At 36.2% G+C, this 21,873-nt stretch overlaps 1 protein-coding gene and 1 long non-coding RNA gene across 3 annotated transcripts in view; both read right to left on the minus strand.

The window, feature by feature from the left end:
- Positions 1-21,873, minus strand: part of LOC132095595 (NACHT, LRR and PYD domains-containing protein 12-like) — a 594,505-nt gene that overhangs the window by 434,476 nt on the left and 138,156 nt on the right. The window contains exon 15 of the mRNA XM_059500733.1: positions 15,387-15,560. Coding sequence (XP_059356716.1) covers positions 15,387-15,560 — 174 coding nt within the window. The remainder of the gene's footprint in view (positions 1-15,386; positions 15,561-21,873) is intronic.
- LOC132095605 (uncharacterized) lies at positions 5,420-10,114 on the minus strand. Of its 2 annotated transcripts, none has more exons than XR_009422466.1 (3): positions 8,973-10,114; positions 8,789-8,889; positions 5,420-5,612 (listed from the first exon to the last, which is right to left on the minus strand). It is a non-coding gene; the product is annotated as an uncharacterized LOC132095605 (long non-coding RNA). The 2 variants fall into 2 exon arrangements; XR_009422465.1 differs by lacking the exon at positions 5,420-5,612 and having other exon boundaries at positions 8,296-8,889; positions 8,973-9,114; positions 9,218-10,114.

Below are 21,873 nucleotides of genomic sequence, written 5' to 3' on the forward strand. Positions count from 1 at the left end.
GATCCAGTGAGAAGAATAACTATATATATAACCATGATGTTGTGGCAGACACGGTTGAATGTTATTACAGCTTTGTGTAAGTACAACCTTTTTAGAGAAGTTCAAGCACTTTAAACAACTTTCAACTAACCGCACTGTAAAGCTCTAAAATTATACAATTTAAGTTTTATTTTTAATGGGATGAGCAAAATATACTTTGTGTTAAACACTTATTAAAATTCAAAAGACATCAAATTAACTCTAACCAGTAGATAGCAGCAGAAGAGCACTTAATGGTCACTCATTTCCACTTTATTGGTTTATATTTTGAGATTATAAAATCACTATTATAAAATATCAAATCAAGAAATAAATTGTTATCAAAGTTTTTCAAGTTTTACAAGTGCTTTGAAAAATGCAAATAAAAGTAAATTGATGCATTACTGTCAAATGTGTATTAACAATTAATATACAGGTTTTATTATGTATAATATTATTAGTAATTGCACTCATTATTGCAAATTCAATTAAATAGTGTTTATTGTAAATACCCTGAAACTAAATCAGTAGTACTTCATGGTGCTGGTGCCACTACCTTCAAATGTTAGTCTGGAGCCTGAGACAGTGACTGTAAGAGTCAGATTACTGTTTGGACACAGCCTCACAGCTACAGTTACTGTCCGAACTGTAAAACTCTGGACCACTCTGTGTTTTTCTAACAAGTATTTACACAGCAGTTTATTACAAAGCTCTGCTACATAGGTCTATTAAAATTCCCAGAGAGTGGAATTAATCAAGTTGCCAACATTTAGCCCAAGGAAGGTTCAAACACTAGCTATAGTGTAAACCAACATCATTTAACTAATGATTATTTAATCCAGTAATACCAGTGACTATGGTTGCCTGAATCCTCAAACACAGGAGATAACTTCAGTTGATGTCAATTTTGTTTCCAGGTTGTTCTCAAACACGTTTGAGCTGTTGGCCAATCAGTGCTTATGTGTGCAGGGCTTGCTCTGCAGCATTGCTCTACTAAAACAGCACATTACAGCCAACAGATGTCCTCTACTCACAGCTGCACTGGGTCTGAGCAGCGATCAATACACTGTTAATATACACATTATATTAACCTACATCTTCTTTGTGATGTTTGTTTTTTCTTATCCTCATTTCTCACATCAACTTACAATAATAATACAGAGAGTGCAGCATTCCTTTTTATGAGAATATGTAATCATTGAGCTAAATAAACGAAACATATCACAAAGTTAATAAGTTCTTATGCAATATTTGTTTACAGGGCTTTGAGCCCGGTCCGACAAATGAAATGGTGGTTTTGTGCGCTAGGCCGAAGGAAAGAAGATTGGCAGAAGGCATCAGGCAAGGTGTAGGAATGAGAAGTGGTTTTAATTAATACTGTTTTGAAAAGTACTTTTTTCAAGATGGTTTGTGATTATTGTTATCTGCAAGATTGTTACAAGAACCTTTAATGAACACTGTGTATGTTGTTATATGTATGTTTTCAGGAGCAACCTGTATCTTGACCTGTGGCCTTCCAGACAGGTCAGTTCTGTCAGTTCTGCGGCTGAGTGATATTTATGAAGGCATGTCAAGAGAAACGGCTCTTTAATAACCATCATAGGGATTTCAGGGGATGTGCCTTTGACAGACAGTGCTTCTGGAGAAGTACAAGAAGGGAGTGTACTCTCCTATCAGCTTCCAGCCTGGAGCCCACCAAAGACCTGTCCACATACCACCACAGCACCACGAGCATCCTTGCCCCCTGATGGCTATCCTCTGGGTCCCTCAGAGTGCTGTTTTGTGTTGACCCACCATCAGCAGCTGCGCATGGCTTCTCTAGCAACAACACAGGTCATGGCACACCAAAGTAAGATTGGTACAAGACAACAAAGCACAATGAATGAATGGCATGCGTTGAGAATGACACAAGTTACTTCTTCTAGATTCAGGTAACTGTAATGTTCATATATCTGTACATGAATATACAGAGATGAGGGAGTCATTACAACAATCAAGGGAAAGGTTGATTACTTTTACTTTTCTCTTCCAACACTTTTGGCTTGAAACATTCAGTGATTCATAGTGATTTCATTCCATGCAATCAGTTTCCATCAATTTGTACATATCTTTTGGCTAATGTTTTATTTTGAACTGTTTCCACAAATGTACAGGATCTGTGGTTAACCTATTAAAGGTCATTTTTCTGTAAATGTTATTTGTTTGTGTGTGTGGTGTTCTGAATTTATATTTCATTAGTACTTAGATGTATATACTGTACGGGGAACGATTCAATCATGTTTATTTGTCATATGCATGATGTAAAGGTTCATCAGCAGGAAAATGAAATTTCAACACTCATGAGAACTTGTAAAAACATATGAATTATTTATAAACAAAAACAATAATTATAAAAAAGTTAAACAGATTAGTTTTAGTTTTAATAGATTTAAAATATTCTAAATATTCTTATCAAATAATTTACACTCCTTCAGTCTATGAATCAGACGCTCAATGTGTAAAACGCTCAGATGTGCAACAGCTTGGGTCTCCCTGACCTCCTGCTTTGGCATCTGAGGTCTCCCAGCGAGAAATACAGGTCTGTACACTTTACAGGACACACAGTCATGCACAAGGAAGCCTCTGTCGATCATAACTGCTATATCTGGCCTAAGCAGAGTAAGAATACCTGACTCTACAAAGATACAGAACAGTTACAACAACACAGTTCTGATGGTTTACAATTTATTTCCATTCATTCAATCCATTTGGTTCTAAAAGTGCTACTGTTAGTTCTGATGCATTACAATGTGACGGGTTCCCAAATGCTTTCGGGTCGGGTGTAGGTTAATATTCAATGAATAGCTTCAGGTTCAGGTCGGGCTTGGGTTGTAGTTAAACTAAAACTACATGCAGTAGACTACGCTGGTTTCATAGACACGCAGACACACAACCATTGGACACAGAAACCAGACATCACAGAGCACGGACACTTTTATAAGTAAAACAGCTTCGACAGGCTACTGACTCGTAAAGTCATATTTCTCTGCAATGAGTGGGTAAAATCACAGTTTTTGAAGTAACTCCTCATTACTCATTGCTTGTAGAGGGTTCGGGTCGGGTTTGGGCTCTAAATGTATCAGATGATCTCAGGTATGGACCGGGTTCAGGCTTCGGTTTAAAGACTGTCCAGACCTCTAATGCCTACTAAGACTTGCATATTTGTGCATAATGTTTTGACCCTGGATGCTTACAGAAGGATAATCTTTCATTTGAGTGCCAGAAATATCATAAGCATTCATAATTTTGTTGGTTCATGCTGAACTGGTTTTGATAAATGTACTCTTTTTAATAAGTCAATTTATATTGTCACTGTTTTTAAGTTACATTGTCTGAAGGGTTTCCCAGTTTTTCAGGGTCCAAATTTTGTTTGTATTATATTTATTAAGAAGGGGCAAATTATAATCTTGATATTGAAAACATTTTCATGTGTGGAGATTTAATTTATTGACAAAGTTTGAGTAAACGAGAATATATTCTATGAAACATGTTTACGTTTATTTAATTGAATATTTTATTTTTTTTCAATATATTTGGATTTATAGAAATCTTATATATTTACATGTACAGAAATGTAATATGTTAACAAATATTAGAAATTATTATATGGACATATATTGCAAATTAATATTTTTACATAGTCTAATATCTTAATGTATTTAAATATAAAGGATATAAATATATGTAAATATTTCTGATAAAAATATATTTACATATGTTTAATATAATTAAAAAGCAGCCAAAATGAAATATTTAAATATATTATATATATATATATATATATATATATATTTCAAAATATATATATATATATATATATTTATAAATATATAATATATTTGATTCTATTTGATTTTAAGATATTTAAATATATCGAAATCCATTTATTAAAAATATATTTAACTCTCTGTGACTTCTGTATGGGAACAACACTATAGAAATGTGAAATCAGTGCATAATCCAATAATGCATTACAGAATAAAGTGAAAGAGACTATAGCACTGATAATTAACAAAACATATATTAAAAATTAGTCCATAACACAATGAACCTAATTACATAAATTCTATAATTTTATTAAATTTGAGTTAAAGAACTGATTATATCTGAAACACACTGGACACTTGATAAGAGAAACATTGCGCTAACTTCTTAACACTTAACTGTTACACAAACCATGAGTTTGTTTGCTCTAACATTGTGTTTTAATGGTGCATGTACTTTTTAAATAATCATAACTTTTTTCTACCAATTTTCAAACTGTTTGGTTTGTTATAAACGTCAGAGATGTACTTATGACACTGCATTATGACTATAGCTCTGGTCCTTGATGGCAGATTCAGTGTCTGTCACCACGATGATCGACTTTTAGTCAGTCTTTACCTGAAATGTACAAGAGAGCGTTGTCCACAAGACCGTCGAAGCAGACGGGAAGGTAAATGTGGTCATGTACTAGGGCAGGAATGTCAGCAAACAGGGATGGAAGATCTTTTCCTCATATCTACAGCTGACAGGCTTGAAGAGGTGTTGAGGACAGCTGGTAGGGACTCATCCTGTGCCGTCACATTGCCTCTGTTTAACATCAGCTTCCTAAAGATGTGCTTCAACTGGACGGCATTAGGGTTGTTATTCCAGCCACCTTAAAAAAAACACAAGATATACGAGTATAGTACACAGATATTTAATCCATGCTTTAAAATGTTTTATGCTTTTAAAAAAAGACCAACTAGAACTAAACACCTCTGAATGATCTTTCTACATAAGTTAAGTTGAATGACATTATCACACAATTCAGACTGTGCCAGTGGTGACAAATTCTGAACAGATTCAGTCTAACACAGACATTTTTCTAAATACTTAAAATGGTTTGTGACACTTTCAGGTACTGTGTATGTCTTCAGAAAACACATTTTACAAATAACATAAAAACTTATGGAGCGACAAACTGAAATCAATACAAGCATTTGCTGCCACTTTGTGTCCCTCAGTGTCTGGTAAATATAAATGATGAACCCTAGCGGATGCTCTAATGGAGCTGAAGAGAAGCTCTGAGTGATCCTGGTTGAACCTGTAGGTCCGGACATATCACTGTCCTTCAATCAGCACAGGAACCATCCACATCAACGTGTCAGTGTTTGTGATGAAGCCCAGGACACAGAGGAACCTTCAAAAGCAAATACTGTATTACTGTGATGATCCTGACAAAACAGGACACGAGAAAACAGGGATGCAAGTCCATTGGCGGTTGTCTTTCGCTCTTCTAGAGGTGCTTGTGCTTCTTGTTGCTACAATAAAGCTAAAATAAAGCTAAAATAAAGTCAAGATGTTTGGAGTGTCTTTAATGTGCTGTAATAAACAACACATTATATAACTTTCAGAAACAAAAACTAAAGTGACATTTAATCACATATTGATATATCAATATTATACAGCTTGAGTTATTGTTGGTCAGTGATACACAGACCCTTTGTAGATGAGCTGGAAAGTTAAAAATGTTTGGCACAGCACCATCTTTAAGCCGGACATTGTGCCCCGTTCTGTCAAAGTCCTCACTCCTGAAGAAAAGAAACATTCTGTGATTGTGGAAACAAACTTGTGAAAAGCTTTGGGTCAACAGCAATCTTGTAATACTATTATATCATATCCCCGCTGTTCCTGTGTAGCAGGACCTGTATTGTACACACATCCACTGAGTAACTAATGATTATCCCAAATATAATCCTAATATTGTCATATCTTACAGGTGAAAGGTGATCCACCGGCTCTCGTTTTGAGACGACGGCGATTGGAGCATCTGTAGACTGCACAAAAGTCTGGCATCTTCTCCTATAAAGCCAGAAATGTCCTGTATCATAATGTAAGATGATTTTAACAAACCAAACCGATTGGAAATCATGTGTAACTTCAGTTCTATTGAAAAGAAAGAGCAGTTCTGTCTCTAACACTGATGTAAAATTGCTGTGTAGCAGCTAAACTGTAACTACTAGCTCTCACTCAAAGCTTCTTGTTATTAGCCAGATAATAACTACAACCACATCCACAAAGATGGTCATTTAGACAAAAGATCAGTTGTCATAAAATCGTTCTTGGTGTCAGTAAAACCTTTATAACTGAACAGCTCGCTTGTGGTCTCAGCCAGTAGTCGTGATACACAACTGCTGCACGATTAAGTCGTTTTTCGGAAAGTAAATATGCAATTTCAACATGTTCAAACATCCAGAATAATAGCCACGTTAATAACGTTTATCTTTGTCTGTCGGGTAAAGTGTGTTTGAGCTCGCGCCGGTGCGGGTCAGAAGTGTGGATCGAGGCGCATAACGGCCGCTAGGGGACGCTCGCGAGCACCTTCTGATCCCTAAAATGACAAATGGGACACTCTACGGTCTCGTGGACTTAACGGACACGCGCACGCGTGTAAGACCGCGAGGACACATGAAGTGTTCGTTTGGGACAGGGCCACTCACGCACTCCCCAAAAGCACAGCACGCAACACAGATAAGCGTCCCATTCCAACAAACACATAATTAATAGTTCCCACTCACATTTACTGTACTAAATTCCTTCTTTGTTTGTAAGGGCAGTCTTATCAATGTGCGCGTGACGTAGTTGTGCATGTGCAGAGTCTGTCAGAGCGGTTCCAGTTTACTTTCGGTTTCGTTTTCTCTGCCGTTATTTCAAAGAGTTGTAAATGTGCGTGCATGAACCTAAGTTAATTTATCTTTCTTTATCAGTCTTGCAGATCATCTTTGGTTTATCAACAGAACGCATCATTCCAGAAGGTTTGTACCAAATTACACTGAAAACACAGCTGTTCAACTGTTTCTATCTCCAAATTACATAATTGGCATCTATTACAGTCCCCAACATTAAATCTTACTCTTAAAAATTCCTTTGCAGGATAAATATGATTCATAATTTTAAAATGCACCTCTTTACATTCAGGCTTGACAGGAAATGTAAGAAAATCAGTTCTAATTTCAGACAAAATATATAAGATCCCTTTACTAGTCCTGGAAAACAAAGTTATAATAGACAATTCCTCAAAAATCTTTGAGAACATTTTGTATCAGCAAAGTTTAAATTTTCAATCATAAGATCATGTAATTTGGGAAATATTGTGGAATATTTTACTTGTTCCTTGAGTAATTTAATCATCTGCAATGGTATATTATTAATTATTTTATCATACATTTTAGAGGAGCTACTTACATTATATTTACCACAAATATCATCATAACTCAATATATTCCTGAGTTGTCCATAACATGTGTAAGTGACCATGTGCCTTTCTTCCAGCACTCATCGATCAACAGAGATTATATATTCACCAAAATACAGCTGTTATTCCAGATAGACGTGTTATGTGGGTTAAAATTATTTATTAATAATGGTAATAATAATAAGGTAAAAAATGTTCACTGCATTGCTTTTCAACCTGATTTTCTTTTTTTTCTTTTTTTCTTTTGTATTGTTTCTAACAGGATTGAGCGTCTCTGGCGTGATGTCAGAATCACGGTCACCAACAAGTCCTCAGACACGCTGCACTCGCTGGAGGCAGAAGGATTGCTCGACAGATCAGTGATTCAGGACCTTTTCAGTGTGCACTACACTTTTCTCCCAAGACTTCAGGCAGACTTGGACACATGTTCAGAAGCCTGGACTCATCATTCACTCTCCTCAGAGCACAATCGAAGTCCCGAGCAGATGTGGCAGATTGGAATGATGCACACAAATAATGAGCGATCTGAGAGATACGAGGAATGGTAATGCTGTCTTAGTCAGTAGCCCTCACTGCAGAACACACAAGATCCAGCGAGCAGAGACGCTCGGTTAAGACATATTTAAAGTTGGAGGAGATGGATCTAGATCCAGGGGTAGAGACAGGTAGGTTTAGGGACATGTAAAGTGCTGTTCTGCAGTACGGACATCTCGTCTTTGTTATTCTGTCATCACACTGCTGTTCATGTAATAAGTGGATTCCTAACTATTTAACCGCTATACCTTCAGGACATCGAAGAGCCAGATCTAGACTGGGACGTAGCAGCTACTTACGATGTCTGTGAAGATATTGAAGCTGTTGTTCCCGAATCTGAATGTGCTTTGAGTGCAGATGGATTGAGGACTCTTGAACATCTGCTGAATTCAACTGCTCCTAATATCTCTGTCAAAGAACTGAACTTGCTTTGGCGGGAGTTTGCAAAGTGTGTGCTTTTGCTCTCCGCCGGCCTCATATTACTTGTGTTAACAGTCTCTGAACTTGGACTGACAATACCTCACATTTTTAAAGTGCCCCTAATATACTATTTTAAAATAGTTTTAGAGGTTTCCTACAACAAGTTTATATTCAAAAGTGTGAAGTGATCCAAATCTTCAGTCTTTTCCACAAGCCCTCTCTGCTCTGACTGGTCAGATGCCCGGTCCGTTGTTGAACTGATGTGATTTAAGTATTAAGAGTAAGAGTAATGATGTTCCCTTCATCTTCAAGGCTTTGAATGAAGTCCTGCAAGTAGTTCACAATCCGTGATTCTCTCTGCGCTTCACTGAACCCACCGCACTTAAAACAGTGACAGGGCCATCAGATATTTCATTTTTTCTCATGACAATGGAAAACCTGTAAAAGCTGCAGATGAGAGTCTACAAATGAGTATAATGTCCCAAAAACATCTAACCCTGATGTGTGGATTGAAGAGAAAGGAGGAGAGTCAGATGGACAGAATCACAGATACTACACCTGACAATGTCTTCCTTTCATCACATGTTAGGATCCTGTGTACCACATGCTACGATTCTTTCAGAAAGCTCAAGCAAGGCTGTAGTGTCTGCAGTCTCAATCTAAAGAAATAAAAACCAGGAGTAACACACACATACACTACACAGATGTATATACAAATCTGAATTGAGTTGAATTAGAAAACCTTGTCAATCAGATCTAGCAGGTCTGCATCTGTTATGTCAGCTCATCTTTATTAATCTCCCGGAAGAAATGAAATTGTAAATCCACTCCATGAAAAAGGTCCATCCTGAGTAATGCTCACTGCCATTATTTCACCAGCTATCCTAAAGTACAACAACAATATGGATTAAACATTACAATGAATGTAATATGGTGTATTTATTTATCAAAATGCTCCTCTCCAGAAGTAATTTTCTAGCTGAATACCAAGTTCATGGTCCCTGAATATGGATTTGATGAGAAACATGACATCTTGTTGACGAGCTGTTTGTGACGTCTCTGAAGTACGGCTGAAACACTGATTGAGCGATTACATGTGACAGGATTAATGTCAGTAAATTGTCCTGTATCTGTTTACAGACCCTTTGGCATTCATTCATGTTTATTTGGCGCTGTAGCCCGTAACTGGTGTTAAAAACAGAGGAAGACGTGATCTTTCAAGTGTGCTGCATGCTGCCGCTTCACTTGACCTGAGGCACACTGCGTGATCGTCACTGCATTAGATAGAGAGCACCACAGTCAGATTTATTGGTGACATTTCAAGATAAGATGGACAGAATTCAAATCTAAGACTTTGTTTCTTATCAAAAGTAACAAAGCACAAAGCCTATTGTGGTTTAATGGATGAGAGATGTGCTATAATGTTCTGTTCATTCATCAGCTGTAAAGAGACGATCCATCCTTGGGATTTACCCAGTTTGTAAAAATGAGATTGGTTCGATTAAAATTGAGACATCACTGTTTTTTTTACCTAGCTGTGATGCTAATAAACCTTCCTGAAATTGTCATTCTGAAAGTCTGTAATTGAATACTTAAGATTTTTCCCAGTGCTCCCTCCCTCAAATAATCTAATATTAATTCAATAAAAATTAATTAAAAAAGGCACTATAAATTAAACTTAATTGCATCTCTTGTGCTTGTCTTGCTTTTGTCCCGTTATGATGAAATCTTGGTTTGGTCTATCGTCAGCTCTGAAAGAATTCAATTCAGCTAAATAAAAATGACTACCACACACAAACAACTAATGGTAAGGACTGTAGGTTAAACCAATAATTTCATGAAAACACAAAGCATAAAATAAAAATAATAACCTTTCCCCACAGGTACATGTGGGGAAACAGGACACAGGACAACACTTCAAACACAGAAAAACGGTTGGTTGTGGTTGTGCTGCTTCATATTTTCTTGGAATCTCTGACCATTTTCTCTGGATTCATTAACCTGTTAATTGCCTACATTTACTTCACTATATTACAATTAAACCTAATCTAATCTTGACAAACTATATATCGTTGGAAAGGTCTAAGACTACCAAATATATATTTTATGTTTTTTGTTAAAAAATTATGTAGGAAAAGTAATCAATTAATTTATGACAAGAGTGCACCCTCAAAAATCTAAATTATAACTCTAAGAAAATTCTAAGAAAAAAGAAAGACTTCTTTGTTGCCTTTTTCAAAGAATGATTGATGTGATGTGAAAATGATTTCACATTTTAGAAATCATCAGAAATTATATATCGACTAAAAACAGAAATTGCATTACAATGTAAATGGTACATCAATATCATGTTACAAAATATTTTCATTCGTGAATTATAAAAATTTAAGTTTGGATCATGCACTACAAAGTCAATGTTCAGTTAAGGGGTTAAGGAATGAAAATGATTTGGAATGACATGAGGGTGAGAAAATTATGACAATTTTCATTTATGGCTGAAGTAAAGGAACACAATCCCTTTGAGAACAAAAATGATAATGTTTTGATTTAATCCATGATCTCTCAGACCTTCCACAGACAGCAAGGGTTCTCCTGCGGCGAAGACACAGAAATTTAGTAAGGACATTGTTAAAATGCTCAATGGACCATTAATATGTTATGTGTAAAAACAACATATAAACTTACCTTATCAGTCTGAGATTGGTGTCTATGTGCATCATGGATTTAGGCCTTTACACTCTTCATTATCAGCATGGATTTTAGCCGATACCCGATAGTTAGTGATCGACTATCAGTGCTGATTAATCACCAAAACTGATCAGTTAACCTCTATTTTTCATTTCTTTTGAAACAGAAATCCAGAAATATATCCAAGCTATTTCATCCTCAAAGAACTCCAAAGCTCTTCAGATGATAAACCTGTGCCGGCGTTTCATTTATTTTGGTGAACCTTAAGTCTATATTCTGTATTTCATTTCTAATTGATAATGTTCTTTGATTCTCATTTTATTTGAATAGGTACTTTTACATATGTTTTCTTACCTTCGCAATACATATACATATATATATATATATATATATATATATATATATATATATATATATATATATATATATATATATATATAATTTAAAAAAGTAAAATAATTCTTGGTGACACTCAATATGTCAATTTAATTTAGAAAATAAGAGTTTTGAAGTGTATTTTAATCAATATACAGCAGGGCACACATTTCTCATGGTGATATCAAGTGGAAGTCCCTCTTCTCTTTTAATAAAAATAAACACATACCGTATTTGTCAGACTATAAGTCGCACCTGAGTATAAGTCGCATTTATTTAGAACCAAGAGAAAACACTCTATGTCTTCAGTGTAGACTACAGGAGCACTGAGCAGCATAGAGCGCCCTCTGGCGGCTGTAGACGGTAATGTTTTCTATTGGTTCATTTCTCTTGGTTCATTTCTCTCGGTTCATGTCAAATTAATTTTGATAAATAAGTCGCACCTGACTATAAGTCGCAGGACCAGCCAAACTATGAAAAAAAGTGTGACTTATAGTCCGGAAAATACGGTACATATGTAACGGGATAAATACTATAGATGAGGGTTCTTTAAGTAAATCCTGCTGTAATGTGATCGTGCTTCCTATTGGCTGCGCTGGTGGCGCTATAGCGCACGGAGTTCGAAGGAACTGCAGCAGAGCTAGAGAGAACTGCTGTGGGTGAGTCGTTTCTGTTGCAGCTCCACATTAAAAGTAAAAAATATTGGTTTCATATCGAATGTTAGAAGATGTATGTTAGGGATTGCACACAGTGGACATTAATTGATTTTAGAGTGTGTTCTCTGTTCTTATCTCGGGGTAGTTTGATAGTTTTATTTCTGTTTGCACGAACTCCATAATCTTTTAATGTGCGCCATTTTTCCATGTGCTCTCTAAACAACTGAAATAATTTCTCGAACAGATGGAGCTGTATTAGCGTGACTCACAATTCTCTTCTTTCCACTGCTCTTTGTGCAGGTAATTGTTTTCATAAAGCATTTAAGAATTTACATTTGTTTAGAATGTTTATTGCAAACTGTATTTTGTAGAGCTCTCAATTCGTTGTTTTACTTAATGTTTTCAATTTAATTTTATTCTACGGTTACCATAAAATGGATGATTATTTTGTATTCTGTATATTATATGATCACAAAACATTACATTTAGAAAGAGTATTGGCAAAAGTTTGTATAATTTCCTGGAGGAATTACATTTCAAAAATTGCTTTACTTTTGTTTGTTGTTTAAAGTACAACAATGTGAGTAAACTGTTATACTGAGAACAGCAGAGCTAGAGAGAACTGCTGTGGATGGAGCTGTATTAGCGTGACTCACAATTCTCTTCTTTCCACTGCTCTGTGTGCAGGGAAATAAATTTCAATATCATCCACAATCTGAGTGTGTGTGAGTGCTGTGGAAGAATGGGGCAAACCGGGTCAGATTAAAACAAAGGTCACACATACAAAGGTTACATACTTAAATGTTAGACCTGATTAAAATATAAGAAAATGTACAAGTGATAAGTTGTCTATTTCTGAATTTCAGAATACACAGTTATGATGATCTATATTAAATCTGGACAGCTCAGGATATAACCCCATCACTGAAAATATCACATTGATTTACTTGGTTTTCAGTGCTGTATAAACAAATCAACTATTTTCTTAATGTGCTTTGGATAAAAACTTATTTTGATGAATTAGTTTAGTTTCCTTGAAGCTTGTTTCTTCTGTTCATCAACACTGCTCCACACATTACACTTCCATGCATTCATTTAACTTCACATCACTGATTCCTGTAGCGGCTCTTATTCACCATCAGCTGATCCTGAGGAAACTGAACTGACGTCTAAATACTGAGAGTCCTACAATAAAACACACAGACAGTCAGATATGAGTATGAGACATTACTGCTGTCACATCACATCAGCAGATCCAGCTCAGAAACACACAGTATATTCATATTACAGTCAGAGATATGAATCAGAGTATGTGAGCGGAGCGCGGAGTGGAGCGTGTGATTTTGACTGGAGCGAGGAGCGGATCTTTTAAAAGTCAGAGCGTCGTGGTTTTCACTCGCTCCAAGAGCGCTCCAGCACCGCTCCGTCACGAGTACAATTCATTTATTTGTTTAATTTAAGTTATGAACAGAAGTTGAAGTGTGTAATTTCACACATACTGAAATACTTTAGACGTGGAGTGAAGGTGGAGCGGTGTTTCTGATATCAGTGAGTGTAGAGTGGAGCGGAGCGGAGTGATAATTAAATGATCGGAGCGCGGAGGAGAAATTGTTGACGCTCCACTCCGCTCACATACTCTGATCTGATGAACAACTGATCATAGATTAATAACAGTGAATGATCAACAACTCTCTCTTTATCATTTACACACAGAGACACTGGAGGAGATGAACATATTCATATATTCATAGATCATCACAGATGTAAACAGTTTAAAGAACAGAAACTAAAGAGAAGCTGAATTATTATCTTATATTCTCCAAATATGTCTGTTACTTAACTTTGGCCATTTTAAAAGATTTAAATACTAATATACTCACAGTAGTGTAATGTCTCCAGTTTATAACGTGGATCATCTTTCAGATCAGAGAGTAACTTCACTCCTGATTCTCCTAGATTATTCCCAAACAGACTCAGTTCTCTCAGGTGTGAGGGGTTTGATCTCAGAGCTGAAGTCAGAGCAGAACAACCTTCATCTGTGACGTCACAATAACTCAACCTGTAGAGAACAATGTCACAGTGTTAATTGTAGTTGAAGTGTGTGTAGTTTGTTATTGACTCTGGTCTCAGAGCAGGAGAGGAGATATAATGACAATCATTGCCACAAACTGCTGCTGATAGAATGAGATTTCTGCATGTTGATGCTCAATGCTGCTGTTTGAAACTGTCATGTGCTTCAGGACTGAACAGACACACAGAGCTGAATGTGAGATATTGTTTCATAGTGATATAAGCACAGATCTGTCTGGAGAAACAGTCACTTGCTCCTCTAATTACGATTTACAGTTTACCTAAAAATGAAGATTAAAAATCATCAATATCCCACAGACTTACATTGACGAAATGTTCAGATGAGCCAAGACTATTCAAACTCCAACTGTCAAAATTCAAATGTAAACAAACTGAAGGTCTTTAGACTCCATTTAGCTGCCATTCTATGTTCTATTTCTAGACCATTCAAACTCATTTAACCTTCCATTCTGTCTAATATTTCTAATCTATCAATCATCTATATGGGGCAGTCGTGGTCTAATGGTCAGAGAGTCTGACTTGTGACCCACAGACAGGGATGTACTGGTCATCAGGAGTAAAGTGATCAACAACACAAGTGTCTTGATCCATTCAGATGTGACACAGAATTGTGTTTTACAGTCGTGTGATATGAGAACATTAAAGCTTCTGTAGTGATGCTGGCTGAAAACACACACCACAATCTAAACTTCATGACGAGGTCAACTGGAAAATGACAAAACATAGACTTGTAAATTCATCACCATAGTAATTTAACTTGCAGTTATTAACACTGTACAATAGAGATGTATTTATTATAAATGTCACTGTTATTAGTCTACTTAAATATTAAATATAACCAGTAAATAAGTTCTTAAAAGGACAGTTCACCCAAAAATGTAAATTGTCATTTTCTCAACATCGTGTCATTTCAAACCTGTATCAATTTCTTTCTTCTGTGGAACATAAAAGAAGATCATTTCAGAAATTCAAGAAATGGTTTGGTAATGGTTTCTACAAAATATCTGTTGTGTTCTACAGAAGAAACTAATTCACACAGGTTTGGATTGACATGAGGGTGAGGAAATGATGACAGAATTTATTTCTCAATAGATTTCCTGCATTCTAGCTCAAAATCAATGCTTTACTGTCAAGTGCATTTCTGTGTGACACAAATACATTATTAAGTTTGTTATATTTGTCATGAATTCAGTAATATCTATTATTATTTGCTCCAATTAAAGGCCCTGTCACCCAGTAAAACATTCATGGAGGAACTCGTGGGTCAGATGGGCTGGATTTGTCCAGAGCTGAATTTTAACCCCAGTCCAGCCCTGACCACAGGTCACAGGTTTGAGTGATCTTACCCCAGTTTCTCCAGTTTACAGCGAGGATCCTCCAGTCCAGCACAGAGACGCTTCACTCCCAAATCTCTTATTTTATTCCCAGTCAGATCCAGTTCTCTCAGGTGTGAGGGGTTTGATCTCAGAGCTGAAGTCAGAGCAGAACAACCTTCATCTGTGACGCCACAATCTCTCAACCTGTAGAGAACAATGACACACTCTTCACTCTCTCAGATCAGATCAGTTTAGCTGTGAATCCATTAGTAAAGAGAAAGAACAAATCAATGTGTGATGAATCACTGGACTGAGATTTAAAATGTCAAAGAACAACAACAAAAAAACATGATCATAAATCATAAAAGCCTCATTCAAAAAGAAAGTAAAAATTATTTATTACTCTGTCAGGATTTTTAACCAAATACAGTCATGTGATCAACTAGAGACAACAAAGAAGGAAGATCTGACCACGCCCCCAGCACTCATTATTAAAAATATGTATTTTACCACATTAAAAGATATATCTTATATTGTAAAAATATATACTGTCCTGTAAAAAATAAAAAGCAGAATTTAATAATCATGACAACAATATAATAATATATTATAATAAAGTACTATAATATATTATAGTGAAGTATATAGAATTGTTATTATTATTAAAGTACCTGCCAAAAGTTTGGAAACATTAAAATTATTAATGTTTTTGAAATAACTATCTTCTGCTCATCAAGACCGAATTTATTTAATCAAAATAAAGTAAAATAAAATAAATATTGTGAAATATTATTACAAATACAAAAAAAAAATGTTTTCAATTTTAATATAAAATGTAATGTTATTCCTGTGATTCTGCAAAGCAGAATGTTCTTCATCATTATTCCAGTTTTCAGTGTCACATGATATTTTAGAAATCATTACAATTTATTTTAATCTCAAGAAACATTTCTGTTTATTATCAATGTTGAACATTTTGCTGCTTCATATTTTGTGTGGAAATGATGATGCACTTAATTTTTGATAAATTAAAAGTTTAATGAACAGCATTTATTTGCATTTATCAATATATTAATTAAATTGGTTAATGTATTTATTAAATAGAAATCATTTTAAATGCCTTCACTCACTTTTTGTCACTTTCATGAATTATGAATACAATTATTAATTTCTCTCTTTTTTTAAATCTTATACAAATGTTGGAGTAGTATCATAGTTTCCACAAAAATATTAAGCAGCAAAACTGTTTCTAACATTGGTAATAATCAGAAATGTTTCTTGAGCAGTAAATCTGAATGATTTCTGAAGGATTATGTGACACTGAAACTTCTTTGTAAAGAACAACAGATTTATAAATGTTTCTAATGATGAATGTTGTGTTCCCAAATGTAAATGAAAGCGTCTCAAACCAAGCGCAGCACTAACAGTGAATCAGAACCAGAAACAGTACAGTAACAGCAGACATGGAGTGCCTCACACTACAGTCTATTATATAATTACAGCACAACCGTTGTGAATTTATGACAGCATTACCAATCTCAGATTCTCACCGTCATTCATTAAAAGTCACCGGGTCGAGAAACACGTTTCAGTGGGGATCCTAACTAGAGATCGACCGATATGGGTTTTTCTATAGCCGATGCCGATGTTTAGAGGTCAGGGTCAGCCGATGGCCGATATGTGCTGCCGATATCTTGAAGTTTTCCCCTTCATTTGCATGCTAAAATATCACACTAATAATAAGTGGATGCACAACATTTCTAAACTTATCATCATCTATTGAGCACTGACTTGAACCATCTCTCGAATCTTAATTTTGTGCACCGCACGGTATTAAAATAAAAAAATGTATCCAAAGTTAACCAAACAAATCAATAAACTGACACAGGTAATTATATATATATATATAAGTCAATCATTTACATAAAAGTTTTAGAGCATTTATCAAGTAGAATTTTTCAAGTTTGTTGGAACATAAATGTAAACTTAAATATAATAATAATACAATTTTAATCAAAATCAATTAAACTGAAAAATATAAAAAATTAAATATATAAAAAATAAATAACAGTAGTGCTGCAAACACACTAGCAACCAGCAACATTTGTGTTTGGTATAAATGACACAGAACATCTAAAGTGCATTCTAATTACAAACGTACATCGCAGTCTGTTCATTATTAAAATAAAGTACAGTCAACCAAACACATAAAAGGTTACACTGGTCAGTTTAAATAGACCGTAGTATAATGGTCCACTCTGCTGTTATGCCAAGGAGGTTTTTGCTCATGTGAAGAGGATGATCTTTCCGTCTAGTTTACATTAAAAATTTTTTTTTTTTTAAATTATAGTTTAACATTCAGATACATTGCGAATATGGAAACATTTGGATATGTGCAGAACGAGACGTGAGCAATAACCTCCAAATACATCTAGTCAAACTCGCGCTCGCTCGTCCTCGTATGGATCGGATCATTTTCCGAATCAGCAAAAAAAAAAAAAAAAAAAAACGTAAAGAAAAAAAAAGGCCAAGACAAATAAACATACGTTTTGTCTTTTTTTTTAATTAACATTAAATTATTAAATTAAAATATATGAAATCAACTTAAAGTGCAACTGGCATAATATCTTCTTTTTAACATAATAGCCGGACTTCTCATCTTCCAGTGTGCTGTGATGAAGTGAGCAGTTATCATCACAGAGCTCTCCGTCCCCCTGGACGTCCACCCTTCTGTCGTGAGCGCAACAGAGGATGCTCGGGATAGTTCATCCACAACTGTTTTCTTCTCCTGTTCATAAAGATCTGGCACAATCTTTTCACTCTAACCTCTTTTCTTCATCATTATATCTGACAGGGAAGCCAAAATGCGCGGGGCGTTCAAGCTCCTCCGTTCCTCCGCTCGTCATGACCACTGAGTGTGGACTAAACATGCGCAACTTTTTTTTTTTTTTCATAAATCAATCCGCGGGTCACGTGTGTGCCGAACCGAAGATATTGATCAATGATGATCCGTTGCACCACTACTATAGTGTGTCATCTGAAAACATCGCAGATGCGTTTTAAAATACAACAACGAGCACCACGAAACCATTTAAAGAGGCGCATTCAGCGGTCTCCTTCACGGGAAACAGTCAACAAAGTAAAATGATCTCCAACGTATGGTGCGCTCTCTTCATTTTATCAAATGATCATAATCACATCTATTCATTTTACAGTCCTGCTACTAGCATTTTATTCAGACTAAAACCCCTTTAATTCGGGTGAGAAAGCTTTTTTTTCCAAGTGGCTTTTGCACATAATAATAATACCGCTGCAGACGCATTTTGCAGCATTAAGGTTATTAATTGATCGTGTTTAATTCTACAGTGCCTAATAACTAATTATTTTGTGGACTTCAATAAATTAATAAAAAATATTGCCTAAATAATTGATCTTTCATCCACCTCAGAAATAATGACAGACCTACTGCACTCCCCTACACAAGTTTTTTTTTTTTTTTTTTTTTTTAAGTAAAAAGTATCGTATTGGTATCGGTATCGGCGATACTGACCCTATATGTATTTGGTATCGGATCGATACCAAATTTTGCAGTATCGCCCACCACTACCGAGCACGGTGCTGTCTGTGAGTGGGGTGGAGTAACGGAGCCCTCAATCACGCTGCAGTGTTTGTAAGAGCTGACAACTTCTCCACCCCATTTACAGAGTGAGATTCTCTGACTGCCTTTATCTCCCAGGACTGTTGTTGAACCTTTCAAAAGTTTTAGCTTGGGGTGCTTCACATGCAGCAGCAGCACTTTCCACCACACCAATAACACGGGGCTGCCCACCGACGTGCCTGACTTTAAATCGGCGCTACTAAACACGGATATCGGCCGATGCCGATATATAAAAAAATGAGATATTATATTATTCATACTTACTGTAAATTGTGGCAGTATGTAGTAACATATTATTTCTATGATTCTATTGATTATAAACAGATGCTGTCTTCTAGTGTCCTTCCTTATGTCTACATTTACATTTATTCATTTAGCTGACACTTTTATCCAAAGCGACTTACAATTGCTATATATGTCAGAGGTCGCACACCTCTGGAGCAACTAGGGGTTAAGCACTGCGGGCGGCAGTGGCTCAGTGGTTCATGTAGGTTGTCTACAAACCGGAAGGTTGGTGGTTCGATCCCCGGCTCCACCTGACCAAGTGTCGAGGTGTCCTTGAGCAAGACACCTAACCCCAGCTGCTCCCGATGAGCTGGATGGCGCCTTGAATGGCTGACACCGCAGTCGGTGTGTGAATGGGTGAATGTAAGGCAAAATTGTAAAGCGCTTTGGATGGCCATGTGGTCTGTTGAAAGCGCTATATAAAATAATTTTTTTAGGGGAAGTCGTGGCCTGGTGGTTAGAGAATCGGACTCCCAATCGAAGGGTTGTGGGTTTGAGTCCCGGGCCGGCAGGAATTGTGGGTGGGGGGAGTACATGTACAGTTCTCTCACCGCCCTCAATACCACGACTGAGGTGCCCTTGAGCAAGGCACCGAACCCCTAACTGCTCCCCGGGCGCCGCAGCATAAATGGCTGCCCACTGCTCCGGGTGTGTGCTCACAGTGTGTGTGTGTGTTCACTGCTCTGTGTGTGTGCATTTCGGATGGGTTAAATGCAGAGCACAAATTCTGAGTATGGGTCACCATACTTGGCCGAATGTCACTTCACTTTTTCAAGTGTCTTGCTCAGGGACACATTGGTGTCTTATAGTGGATTCGAACCTGAGTCTCTCACACCAAAGGCATGTGTCTTATCCACTGCGCCATCACCACCCTATATTCCTAAAGCCCCCTACACCTGCTCCTAATCACACTTTTCTTTAATATAAACACCTCTCTGAGCTAATATACACTGGAGTAAATGAGAAGAAAAGCAGATTTGTACTCGGGTCGGTCTCCTCAAAAGCCCACTGTTCTTACTCTCTCACTTATCTGACTGGTTTCTTTAGTCATTTTGTCTGCTAACAGTCAAGTCTTATACAACATTAGGAAGATTAGACCCTTCCTGTCAGAGCAAGCCACACAACTTCTTGTCCAAGCTCTTGTTCTCTCCAGACTGGACTATTGTAATGCTCTCCTGGCTCTTCCTGCATGTACTATCAAGCCTCTGTAACTGATCCAGAATGCAGCAGCGAGGGTTGTCTTCAATGAGCCAAAAACAGCTCACGTTACTCCTCTCCTCATCAGGTTACACTGCTACCAGTAGCCGCTCGCATCAAATTCAAGGTACTGATGCTTGTCTACAAGACGACCACTGGCACGGCACCAACATCCTTAAACTCACTGGTTCAATCTTATGTGTCCTCCAGAATATCTCATTTACCCAGTCATTTAAAAATAACACATTTCAGAGCTGTAACAACAATACAGAGATACCGTGATATTGTTGCTTAAGGTTATCATACTGTCTAAATCTCATACCGGCCCATGACTAGATGCCAGTGTTTCCTGTCACAGCTGTGAAAAGATCTGATTTTAAAAACAGTATCATAGCTATCAAACTATTTCTTATGATTTTAAACCTGTATTTAACCAGAATGATCAGAATTTAACCAGAATCAGATTGATCTCAAAGTAAAAAGGTGTTAAAGTCTAATTTTGTGGTGTCTGTGGTTTAAAATTAAATGATTATGATCTTAATTTAAGTGATAAAGGCTTTTGAAAGTCTGCCAATAATCAGTGTTGAGTTCTACTGTAAGCTTAACCCTGCCTGCTTTTACAGATGAAAATATTTTACATTTAGAAAAACAATCAAATGTAATCTGTTACATTACTTTAATAAAGCAATTGAAATAGTTACACTACTTATTACATTTTAAATAGAGTAACCTGTAAACTGTAAATTATTATCTTCTCAGCACTGTCTAACAGTAACATCACAGAAAATATTCTGCAAGTCAATGGAGAAAAGTGTCAAAGATTCATGTATTCACTTGCCCTTTCCACTCACTTATGTATATAGTTATTTTCACCTTATGCTGTTGAGTTTATAATTGAAGGAATGAATGAATGTATAGTTATAATAATAATGATGATGATGATGATAATAATGATGATAACCAAAAAAATGAATTTAATTAGGCTAAGTGTGCATTAAATGATTTAAAGGTTATCAGAATTAAAAGTTAAATCTGTCACTGCAGCTTTTTGAAGTTGAAGCAAATTTTGTTAGCAAGGATGAAAGAATAGTAGGCTACATCTTCATCAGTTATTTTATCGGTTATTAAATCAGATACAGAGAAGCACAGTACAATTACATTTATTTGAATGCATTCGTGAGAGAGTGATTACAGTAAATTATTCCTGTCTGTCTGTGCAGTGTTTCTCTAATAATAGTGAAGCTGTGGATTCTGATTACTTAGAAACACAAAGACATTTTCACTGTAACTTTTCTGTCTCTAAGCATTTTTATTTTTTGTGTGTGTGAGTAAGTGAACCGTTATGTGTCTGTAAGTGTGTGTGTGTGTGTGTGTCTG

The sequence above is a fragment of the Carassius carassius genome, chromosome 19, assembly GCF_963082965.1.
Source record: "Carassius carassius chromosome 19, fCarCar2.1, whole genome shotgun sequence".
In the NCBI taxonomy this organism is placed as follows: Eukaryota; Metazoa; Chordata; class Actinopteri; order Cypriniformes; family Cyprinidae; genus Carassius; species Carassius carassius.